This window comes from Astatotilapia calliptera, chromosome 12 (assembly GCF_964374335.1).
Source record: "Astatotilapia calliptera chromosome 12, fAstCal68.1, whole genome shotgun sequence".
Taxonomy (NCBI): Eukaryota; Metazoa; Chordata; class Actinopteri; order Cichliformes; family Cichlidae; genus Astatotilapia; species Astatotilapia calliptera.
The window spans coordinates 23,159,988-23,172,605 of NC_137433.1; the positions used below are offsets into that span (position 1 = coordinate 23,159,988).

Consider the following 12,618-nt stretch of genomic DNA (forward strand, 5'->3'; position numbering starts at 1 on the left):
AAAGAGTATGAAAAAGCCACAAGGCACAGGAGATCGGGTCCTGCACAAAGTGGCTGGGTGGGTAGAGTACTGTGTGAAATGTGCCTCTGGGGAACTGACCTAAGAAAGACGGATGGCTAAATCTATGTCATTACTCCACTGCAAAAGGAGAACGAGGCTGCAAGCAATAAGAAGAAAAGAAGGGTAAGGTATGCATTATATGTGAATATGCATAGGTTGTCTAAGGAAACCAGGGAAGACATCACAAACCGAGATGAAAAGGAAGAGAGAGACTCAAACAGATAGGAGGAGGGGAAAAAATCATAAAGACACATAAGCCTGCACGGAAAGATTCTGACAGGTGGAAAATTATGCAAGTGCACATGATGAACAGAGTGAAACCTATTTGGAGAATGAGATGTTGATCATACAGCCCAGACATGCACACCACCAGTTGGCCATTCTATTAGTTGTCTGCCTCACAGAAAAAACATTACCCTATCTCCCTGAAAATAGAAGTCCTTCCCCAGCCAGTGTTTTGATATTCTAATGCACTGCCCTGTGCTGGCTGCTTGTATTAATAGCGATACTGAGCTGTGATAGTATAACATGAATGAAAGCAAAGCCTCGCTTTTCCCTCAGGCCTGGGATAAGGGAGACAGAATCCATCTGGAAGATAACATTACACAGCAACTCACACAAGTTTGTACCCCCACAAGCTTACATAAGACTATGCATATAAATGAGGTATTCCGTCTGCATGTGGCTGTCTGTGATGGGAGTACAGTTGAGCCTGTGCGTAATGCCAAATTAAAGTTGTGCATTACAGAGCTGATAACTGTCCATGATTGTGAAATTACTATAATTATTCTTCTTCTGACTGTCCATGTGCTTCCCTGTTTCTCCTTGTGCACTGCTCTGTTTTTTTCTGCTTAAACGTTTGGTTTCTTACTACAGTATTACTGCATTATTCAATTTCTGAGAGACCCTGTGATTAATCAGTTTTGCAAATTACTCTTTTGGTGATTTGTAAGCTCCAGTTCTTTACACTTTGCCAGAAAACTGCATCATATTGTGAATCTGGGCAAAACAGATATATGTGAGAAAATATAAATGAAAATGATGTGTTGGTTGCATGACATCCATAGCTAGAGAGGAGGAGTAGAGAGATGAGAGACTTGCAGAAAATGGCCTGTCCTTACTGGTTCTCACACCTGACCTAGATCAGAAAGAAGACTCACATTATGGCCAAAGACTCGAACAGGTCTCCTCACCATGATCGTGTCAGCTGATAGTGTGCTTTCAGGAGTCACAAAGATGTACACAAAAAAACTACAACCAAAGCCTCATTGCTTGTTACCTACCTAGAAAGAGGAGAATTGGATGTAAGCACCCTCTACAGACCAGCCTGTGCTGTCCACTGAGGTGTATCAGTACACCTAAGCTGACTTGCACTGCAGAAACTGGAGATAAGCCCTGGCTTATGAGACATTTAAAGAGAAATGAGGCGTGCTTGATCTCAGGTTCTTCATATGTGGCAGAATACTCTATACTTTCCCCTTTTTTTTTCTTTTTGCCCCTCCATGGCTGAGCCAGATTACTTTACAGGAAATAGCTGAAGACGTGATCAGTAGAGAAATGGAATGACAGCCACAAAGTAAAGGAAAGGCAATAATGTGAGAACAAAAGATGCACCATGATAAGAAAAGTAACACCCAAGTCCTGTGAAGTATCTTTCTGTGTGTGTCTCATGTACATGTAATGCTTGGCAAAGACAGCTATATATAAAAAAAAAAAAAAAAATGGATGCAGAATTTTTTCACACTGCCTACCTGCAAACACCCACGCATCAGCTGCTCCTGTGCGGCATGTGTCCCTGTTTAAAATGCGCCTGTGCCCAATTTTATATATGTGTGATGTATGTCCAACTGTGACTGTGCGAGTCATTTTCTCAATGTGACTTTTTACCAAACATGACTCAGGCGACACCTGAAGGGATTTCTATATCTCTGTTATTTTCCCTTTCATTACCTCCCTTCTTGTATTAATCACTTTGCTTTTATCTTAATTTTTTTGACCTCAATATAGCAGTGGTATCAGCGATCTTTGCAATTTAAATTTGCTTTGGGATGAAAGCTTCTGTTGACTTTTCATTTTATTAAATTGTTGAAGAAACTGATCTTATTGAATTTTTTAAAAATATTTGGCGAAGTATCCTGGCAAGTAATTTGTATGCTAAATTGGAATTTGTTCTAAAAACTGGTAAAAAAGTCAGGTCTGAAAAGTTGGCAGGCACACCCTGTGTGAATGTGACTTTCATGGTCAAATTCCTTCAGTGGTTGTTGGCATATGTAAGTCAAATGATAGCTAACCAACTCTATAGTTATTGTACTAGTGCCGCAGATGACTGAAATAAACTGTATTAAATAAATGCTAACTGAACAATTTAGAGCATTTAGTATCTGCTTTTATTCATACTTCTTTAAATGTGCAAGCACAGTATAATAACATTCATCTCAACACACATCATCCACATAAATACAGATGCAAACACAAATGCATGCACATGTATGACTGCATAATATTAGCACATATTGCAGCATGTGCATTGATTTTTAAAATGCACATGCTGCAATATGTGCTTACTATTCTCCGAACTGATTACTAATAATATGGAACTAAATAAAATGAACATGATCTGTTTGTGGAGATTTGGAGTCAAGTATGTGAGTTTGTATCTGGAGCTGTAAAATAGATATTTAAGCTGTGAATTTTGTAGACTATGTGAAGGTGTGCATGTGCTTTTAACACAGAGTGACACTTCTAACAAAGGAAAACATCAGAAAGTTAAAAAAGCATATTGCATAAGTTATTGACAAAAAGCATTTAGCTCCTTCATGTTTTTACATTTTTTTTGTTTTCCATTGCTAACTTGAATGAATTCTTCAGACCGCGTAGGCTCTATTACAGTATATGCTATAGGTTTCAACAAAAAGGCTGCAGGATACGTTAGATTTATACTTTTTTTAATCCTTCAGACAGGGGCTCTCTTTTTGGGTCTCTCAAATGAGGCAAGTTGTAGCCTGACTTGAGTCAGCCCTCTTCAGGCAGAACTGTAAATCTAGTTCCAGGCTTAGCTGGGGCCTTACATGTCATACACTAAAAGCTGGAGGACGCCAGCCAGCTGTCACTGTCTGCTCCATTCCTAAACAGTCTAACATTCACCTATCCCCTGCCTTTATGCATCACCTGGCATGGCTCTTGGCTATAACAAAAAGTGTCTTGTGTATATTATATCCATCAGGTAGACATGATTCATCAACCAGTCTCGCAGCACTTTTTGCCACACAAAATAACACAGTAGGTTTTTTTTTTCTTGTTTGAGATTCCATGTAAAACTGCAACCAGCAATCAAGAGTCCTCATACTGATAATGATATAATCCTGTGTGTTTTCACGGATTTACACTGGTATATACTTCTCCTAAAGTTTATAATTAAAATATAGTTATGTTTAATTGAACAAAGTTAGTAGAATGCTGATGTGTCTACCCATAATTTACATAATCTTTCTGCTTGGAGAGTTCAGACTGAGGATAAAATTAAGTTTCAAACAGATGCAGAAAAAAATGTGAGATCACTTACTGCGTTGTTTACAAAGCAATGGGACATTCATGTCAAGTAGTTCAACAAACTTAGTCACTTGATCCCCTTTTTATAACAGATTTTTCTGTAAGAACAGCTCACACTGTTACACTTGCACACAGGTGGTGTTGTTTTATCATGATATTTGTGAACCACCATAGCTTTTCTGGTATTTGGTCATTCTGCCTCTCACGAGAACCACTTACAACCTGAAAATAACTCTCACAAATGTGATTAAAAAAATCTAAAATACTTGACATTCAAAAGATAATATGTCAAGATTTTAACTGTGTGATTCCTAGAATACCATGACTACTTTTTCAATGTTGTGTCCACTAGTAAAGGCATCGTGAATAGCCTTTACCCATCAGACTGTGTAAGGAGTGCTTCGGTTTGTGAGTAAAAACAGGTTTTGACCACCAAGCTTTTTGTTTGTTTTGTTTTTTTAAAGGAAGCTAGAATGAAAATCTGTCTTAATGACACTTTTTAACAAAAGATGAAATTAGTTGGAGAAACATACCCTACTATAATAACAATATACAGTATATAAATCTTTAATAATGGTTTTATTAATAATGAAATTGCTCTGTTATTCTGCTCAGTTGTCCTGGCTTACAGGTATACCTTCAGGCAAAAGTGGGTAAATGGATCCTTACCCACACATATAGCTATTTCAAAGGATGAATAATTTAACAGGAGATGGGTAAACACTTAAGAAATTTGAGTACTGAATACGCAGTGGGAGATTGAAAAGAAAAAAAAATTCAAAAGAGAATATTAAAATCTGTCTGCAATGACAGCAAATCCTGAAAGCAGCTGAACGAGAGAAAGAGAAGGAAGACAACAGGAAATCAGAAATGCTCAACTGCTGCTCTATAGACATGGCTGATATTATTATGTTCTTTAGAGCAGAGGTCCCCAACCTTTTTTGCGCCACGGACCGGTTTATGCCCGACCTTTACGGCTTTTAAGGTGTCTCGGATAAATACAACAAAATAAAACTAGTACCGGTACCGAAAAAAGATTTATTCATAACACACGTGAAAAGACCCAGGAAAACCAAGTTAACGATAAAAACGATAACAAAATAACCCTGAAAACTGATAAAACCCCTGAAAACCATACATTTCACACCTGAGCCTCAACTCTTGCAGCCCGGTATCAAACGACTCACGGACCGGTACCGGTCCGAGGCCCGGGGGTTGGGACCGCTGCTTTAGAGTACTGTCTATCTGTGCGTGTGTGTGCGCACGAGCTTGCATGAACAGATGCTTTGGGCGGGTGTGGTTGCATGTTTGTGGACCTGCTGCTTGTCTTTTTGTTTTGCGTGTGTGTGTGTGTGTGTGTGTGTGTGTGTGTGTGTGTGTGTGTGTGTGTGTGAGTGTGAGAGAGAGAGAGAGCGAGAGCGAGCAAGAGAGAGAATGGTTGACATCATATATCCAATTCCACGGCAATGATACATTAGCCCTCTGCTGGGCCATCATCTCTCAGTCTTCTCAGTTTTCATCTTTCTCTTCACCTCCCTATACTCCCTGAATCACCTCCCTAAACCTTTCAAGATTCAAATAGGTCATTTTAAGTTGAATCTGTTAAAGTGTAAAGGATGTGTTTTTGTCCATATGTGTGTGCAGGAAAAAATGAGTGTAAGTAATGGGGAAATTGTATTTGTTGTGTTCATAAAACAATGTGTGTTTGTGAGAGACACAACCAGAGAGGAAGAGCGAGAGCTAGAGAACAGAGAAATATGGGAATCCTTTGGTGCATAAAAACACTTTTGCACCTTTACGTTTGTGCAAGTGTGTGCATTTTCCTTTGTTTTTGTATGTGTGAGTTGTGTAATTTGGCTGTAAAGATATGGATTGTTTTAGGTTTGTTTGGTTGTCTGTGGATGTGTGTATGCTGTCAATAGTGGTTGGATTAGGGGTAAAGGGGTGGGGGTGGGTGGCTACCATTTTATGTCTATTTACGGTGTGTGTGTGTGTGTGTGTGTGTGTGTGTGTGTGTGTGTGTGTGTGTGTGTGTGTGTGTGTGTGTGAGTTAGAGCATAGCCGTTTCTCAGAAAGTGAATGTTTTTGCAGCTGCTACAGATTGAAACTAACCGATAAGACATTAAGAAGTATGATTTCATGATTTCCACGGCTACTGCACTGATAGGCATCGCATGCTACTTGCAGCGCCAACAAAACAAGACCCAGGCACACATACATGCTCCTACTCAAGAGGCATTTTGACCTTATATGGCACTAAGTTTGGCTTTGTTTGGCATTAGGTTGGAGGAATGAATGCATTTTTTTTGCACTCTCCAGCATCAGCTTTTCAAATTGTTTACATATTTGTTTGTTACTCCTGTAACTAACAGGAAGATTTAAAAAGTATCAAATACTGCTCATATTGCACTTTTTCATGTAAAATTAACCTTGTTTTATGGAAACCATTCAAACCCAAAAATGTATTACTGATGCAAACCATTAAGTCATGCAAAGTCTGTGAGTAGCCTGTTGTTTTTACTGTACAAATATTGTAGTATTTGTCTTGTCAACAGGGGGTTGCTGCATACCATGTTAAATTATTTCAGCATTGTTTGCTTTTTTTTTGCTCAATCTGTCAGTAACCTATTGACTTCTATACTGATTCCAGTGGTCATAATATTGTCTGACGTTCAGAGATGATTAGTTGCCTCTGATGATATATGTTTTTAGCAGATTTACAGATATTTATTGGTTTGGTTTGTAGGTATTCTAAGGTGGGCTTCCCTACTGACTTCAAGGAGGGAATAAATGGGGTTTTAGCCAGTGGCACATATTTACAACATACTGTAAATCGCACCTGGACATTGTTCTGCTACAGCCATCCATTAGTGGTGGCAGCATTCAGGCAAGACGTTTATGAGCTGGGCTGTTAGGATCTTTAAGTCACCCTGTCAGGAGATCGGGGGGAGAGGGGTAGGTGGGTGTGTAAGGAGGTGGTGAAACAAGAAAGAGGGATAAGGTTTAGAAGAGGAAAACAGATGGAAAAGGCAAAAGTGATGCGCTGTGAGAGGAGACGAAGGCACAGGGAAGATGCAGAAGTGGAAGGAAACAGTAAGCATTTGGGAAACAAAGCTTTTATTCATAGAGATTTTTCCCCCCTCCATCCTTCCCATTTTCTCATTCCACCAACACTCTTTTCTAGCTATCATGTTTCTTGTGCCAATCAATAATTTATAGCTGTCGCTCCAGAGCCATGAACCCCTTCAGCTCTCTGAATGACAGATGAGGGTGAGAATGATTATTGGGGCGAAGTGAAAAGCAGTAGGGGCGTAAAAGCAAAAGCAGGTTCATGAAGGGGAAAAAAGGAGCAAAAAATAGCTATACAGAGAAGGCGGTGCAGCAAGTGAGAAACTAACAGAGAAATGGCTGAATATGACACTGGATAAATAACCAAGTGTTGGAGAAAATTTCCCACAGATAATGAAATTATACAGTGAAAATGTCTACCAATTTCCATACTCTCAGAGAACTAATTACAGAACTAAGAGAGAAAATGTCAGCTTCGTGACATCAAAGTGGGGACGCTGCCTACTCATTTTCCCCCTATTTGTGTCTTGATGTTTTACCTAAGCTGCTTTTAGCTTCTAGCCCCACAGCACATTTCTATTCTCCAAGATAAGGGCCACAATTACACATGCGCACAAATGGATATGGTTGAGGAATGGAAGATTGTGTATGCATGTGCATAAGCACATAAACACATTTATGTGTCGTTTTTTTGGATGCTGCTTTTGTGTGTATTCACAGCACAGTTTATGTGCAATTGGAGAATTGAAAAATTTGGCCTGAAAAACCATGACGTTGTGTCAGTAGCGTTCTGTATTTAAATTTTCCGATGAGTCACAGATCTCCAGGTGAGGCAGTCACACACAGAGGCGCACACATACATACAGAGGTCTAGACAGTCCACAAGGTCCAAATGAAACTGGAAGGTGATGGAGTGGAGGAAACTTATACGTTAAAAACATTTGTTTGTGTGCGAGAGCAAGTGTGTGTTTGTATGAACTTTCGGAAAATAAGTGTATTGTGTCTGCCTCTGTGTGTGTATGTGTCTGTGAGAGAGAGAGAGAATGAGACCCTAGCTCTTCTCCCTCCCACCGGCTCTTGTAATCCTCTGTGTTTTGGCGACCTTGGCAACCTGGTGACAAAACATTCCAGGTGTCGCTTTGATTGAGGTCATGGGTGGGCGAGAAGTGAAAAGATGTTGGAGGTAAGGGAGCAGGATGGACTGAGAGGAGGATAAAGTTCCTGATGGCCTCGGGGTCAGCCATTCAGTTTATTCAGTCATTTCCTGCCTGTGTGTATATATTTTCCCTGCCCATTTCTTTATTTGCTCTTCTTCATGTTTTCCAAAAACATATAAAGGAAAAGTTGTAGATTTAAAATCTGAATAAAATGGATGGAGGTTATAATTATGTTATTGATAATTAGTTTTTTGTTTGTTTGTTTAGAAAATTTATGGTTTTGGCTCACTGTTGTGTACATTGATTCATATTTTGTTTACATTTACTCTCAATCAGGGGTAAATATGGCTGCTGAAGGTGGGATATGGCAAGTCAAACTAAAGAGCATTATTAGTTTAAATTTAAACTTATGACTGACCCAATGTAATGGTGACACTAAAGGCTACACCAGTCCAATAAGGTCCATTACCTTAAACCTTACCACACTGTCTAGCGTGGTAATACATTCCCCTTTTTAAATTCATAACATATTACCATTTTGTTAATTTCTGGGCGATAAAGCCTCTGTGTCTTTGACTGACATACAGAATCAGGCACACAACCTCTTTTGTACATCTGAAATTAAATGCCACTTTAAAAAAAGTTTTTGATTGCTCACTTCTGTTGTGTACAACTGGCCAGATGCTGTGCCATGATCACAACTTTATTGATATCTATAACATGAACACATTATAGCAATGAGAAGGGAAAAAAGGAGGCATAAGTGTGACCATCTGCTTTAAGTGAGCAACTCCATGGCATTAACTGGTAGCAATACCAGACTTCCGCACAAAAAAATATAAACTGACTTTATATTATAAAATCTTCACCTGAATATGATTTGGTTTCTGCAAATTGGAGATGCCAGTATGCTGCTCCAGATTATTCCATGCATTTTAAACCCTGGTGTTGACCCTACCTGTACAGCTTTGACTCTGCATGAGAGAGGTAGTGCTGTAAGTTACAGGCATGTAAATGTATATTTGATTAGTTTGTGATTTAAGATGGACAAATACTGCAGGTTTTTTTTTCTGACAGCAACTCACACTGCAAATCTTCATGGGTATTTCTCCAAATCCAGAACTTGTATGTGCTCCCACTGAAAATGAACAAAAGCCCCTGATTAGTCTTGTCAACTGGCAACCAATTTGTTGCTAAATTCAGGCTAAATCAGTGTACTTTGTCTGCTTGGCTTACTGCTGTGAGTAATCTCATAAAGGATAGCTCCAGTGACTAGCTCCCAAGTTTTTGTTGTATGCTTGTTCAGGAGCTTTACTCTTTTTGCCCTCTTTCAATCAGTTTTCCTTCATTGTACAGTCTTAATTTTATTAACTTATAAAGTTAAGACACATACAAAGCCAAGAACGTCTTTTTCTTATGGCTCTAATGGCTAACAGAGTGCTATAACTGGACTCCATAAGCAGGTGTACTGTATAATGATGAGGGGGGGAAAGCATAGTAGTTTGGATAAAACAGATATTACTGATGAAATCAAAGCAATTGAATGAATACAAGATTCACAGTTCCGGCTTCTCTCTTAAAACAGACTAATGAACAGGGGAAAAACATTTGAACACTTAAATTTTCCTTCTCTTTGCAGTGAGAGATGACGAAGATTTCCTGAGTCTGAGTGAGCTCCCAGAAACCTTCCCTTCTGACCCACCGGAACCCTTACCTCACTTCCTGTTTGAACCTGAGGAAGGCTACATTGTCAAGAATAAGCCCGTCAATCTCTACTGCAAAGCAACGCCTGCCACACAGATTTACTTCAAGTGCAACAGCGAGTGGGTCCATCAGAAAGACCACACTGTGGAGGAAAGGGTTGACGAAAACTCAGGTAAGCAAAAGCTAGCACACACATCTAAATAGAGATTTACTTGGACTTTAGCAGAAAGTGGCTGTAAGGCAACTGTCAAACTTTTTGAGAGAGATTTTTTTGGATGAAAAAACAAAACCCAACTGTACTTTTACGTCGAAACAGCTGGAAAATAAATTGCTTTTTAAAAAACAAACAAACTAGAAAATAGCAAAAATACTCAACATATTTAGACTTAACTCATTAAAATCTAAGAATTATGTATTGGTGGAGGAGCTTTCTGGTGTATGTGTACGATTTTGCAAAATCTGTTTCTAACTGGCTTGTAGTGACTAAGGTAGGCAAGGCATTATAAGTGTAGAATCTGTCCATCTTAGTCTTGTAACCACAACATAGACTTCATAGAATACATAGTTAAAATTTTTCTGCCACTCTATTCATAGAAAAACTCATCTTCAATTAATTGTGATCTCTATGTTTTGTTTTGTTTTTGTTTTTTTATTTATTTGTAAGTGTGTGAAAGTGTAGTTCATGAATTATAGTTATAAACAGTATCCTTCAAAATATGGGGCAAATGACATGTCTTTTGATTCAGTGATTCAGTTTTGGGGGTCATGACTATCCTTATAATGACAGGTGACAAAAATGTAATGTATTTAAATTAATTCATTTACTGATACCAAAACAAAATAATAATAATTTTTAAACACTGTGAAAACAGAAAATGAGCTGTAAGCATGCAGCTTTGAACAAGAGGTGTATTTATCATTTACACATATATTTGACACAGATGTTACTTGCCATACATCATACAGAGGTTGTTTGTATTACATGTTATTTAAAATCAGACCATTAAAATGGGCTTTTAACATGCCTACACTGCATAGTCAATTAAGTCCCCCTTTCCCTTTTGATTTATCTGGGCATTTGTCAGTGTCTGGCCCTGTTGATATTTTGCTCTTTGTGATGTGTCCAAATTTTTTGTCTCACTGGTACACTGGAAGCTCACAGGTTAAATCCATTATTCAGATGTTTTATTTGTCCAGAAAGGTAGGTCACATGTCAGATGTGTGTACACAGCTGTCCCACTGCCAGTGCTGTACTGCGATGTTCAGAGGACAGTTTAATGGGATCCACAACGATGTACTGGATCGCAGCCAAAGTTCCACACTTGTCGCTTGACAGCACATGGTATTACTCTGCAGGCTAGGTAATGATGAATCATGCTGTTGCTTTGGCAGGAATACAAAGATATACACAACCTGGTTTCTTAGACTTAAGGTTGACGTGAGCTCAGCTTATGGGTTTCCACCTGCTTGATAATAAGCTTCGGTCCCCAGAGCAAGCAAAACTGAAACACATGCTTGGCTGGAAAAAACAATTGGGTCAACAAACAGCAGCATAAATCAGAATTGTTATTTTGGCTTATGCATATCTCTCTCTCTCTCTCTCCCCATATATATATATATATATATATATATATATATATATATATATATATATATATATATATTAGCGGTGCAACAATACACAAAATTCACGGTTCGGTTTGATACTTTGGTGTCACGGTTCGATATTTTTTCGATACAAACAAATGTTCATGTTTTTTTAATTTGTCATTTATTAAAATTATAAATATATATTTTAACTAAAAAGTACAGTTTTTAAATTTAATGTCGCTGAAACAACAAAGTAATAAAAAAATAAATCTATCTGATCAAGAAATCACTCATCTTTGGAAAAGAGAGTTTATTACAGAGAAATGTCTCTTTCCAAAATAAAAGCTATACTATACCCTTCTTCTGGGCTATATTCTCAGCAGCATATTAAACATATCAGGTCCCCATAAGGCGAACAATGTGCTAACGGCTGTCTAAATGACTCGGGTAAAGTTTGTAGCATGCATGCTTGTTGCTTTTGTCTGCTTCCACTTGTCTTTGCACTAGGATGATGTCGGCATAAATGTGCAGTCATATTCGTTGTGTTCCCACTAGTGCTGTCAGCGTTAATCTGAAATGACGTTAACGCCACAACACGGCAAATCTCCGTTAACGAGCTACCGCGGATCGCCCCGTGCATGGGGCTAGACGGCCAACATGTTAATGAGCTAACTGCGCTAACGCACTAGTTCCCACCAATGTAACTGAGCATTGCGTGGCACATCCGACACACTGTTTTACTTTTGTCCATGACGTGCTTACCTTCAGGGTCATACGTCACATGAAAACCAAAATAATTCCAAACGCCAGATCTGAATGAGGGTGGGAGAGGTTCAATTTGCCATGTTGCAACAAGAGCTTAACTTCTGTCTCGCTAGCTTGCCCTGCGCTGAGTGGATCTGCGTTCGACTATTCCGCCTAAGCTGCACTGTCGAGCGCAGATCCACTGAGCGCTCCACACAGACAGCATCGTCAGAAGGAAAGTTGATAAAATAAATTAAAAATTTTGTATTGTTCGATACATATGCGTACCGAACCGAAAGCACTGTATCGAACGGTTCAATATCGATACGAGTATTGTTGCACCCCTAATAAATAAATATATTTTGTTGCAAAGAACATCCCGGAAGCAGAAATTGTGCTGTATGTATACGTTCTTTCTTTGATGTTCTAGTTGGTGTCTGCTTCAGTTCTTAACCAAATCAGACACAGAAACAAAGGTTCGTATGCATATAGTGTTAAATACTATTTTCATAGAAGGTAAATTAAAATAGTAGTAATTTCTCTTCAACTATAGCATCATATCCCCATTGTGTTGCTTGTATTTGATTTCTTAAACATACTTTAAAAAAATGTTTTCCCTTTTCATCTGTCTTACTGCTTTCTAATATTTGAGTACTAACTTTTTTGCTGAGAGCACAAACACAAAACAAAACTGTTAATAAGATGGTAAGTTGGCGTGCTGTCATCAGTTTTGTTTATTCATGAG

At 38.6% G+C, this 12,618-nt stretch overlaps 1 protein-coding gene across 2 annotated transcripts in view; it reads left to right on the forward strand.

Annotated features, from left to right (window-relative positions):
* Nucleotides 1–12,618, forward strand: part of unc5ca (unc-5 netrin receptor Ca) — a 180,015-nt gene that overhangs the window by 76,693 nt on the left and 90,704 nt on the right. For both annotated transcript variants that reach the window (XM_026187526.2, XM_026187527.2), the window contains exon 2: nt 9,475–9,711. In XM_026187526.2, the coding sequence (XP_026043311.1) occupies nt 9,475–9,711 (237 nt within the window). The remainder of the gene's footprint in view (nt 1–9,474; nt 9,712–12,618) is intronic.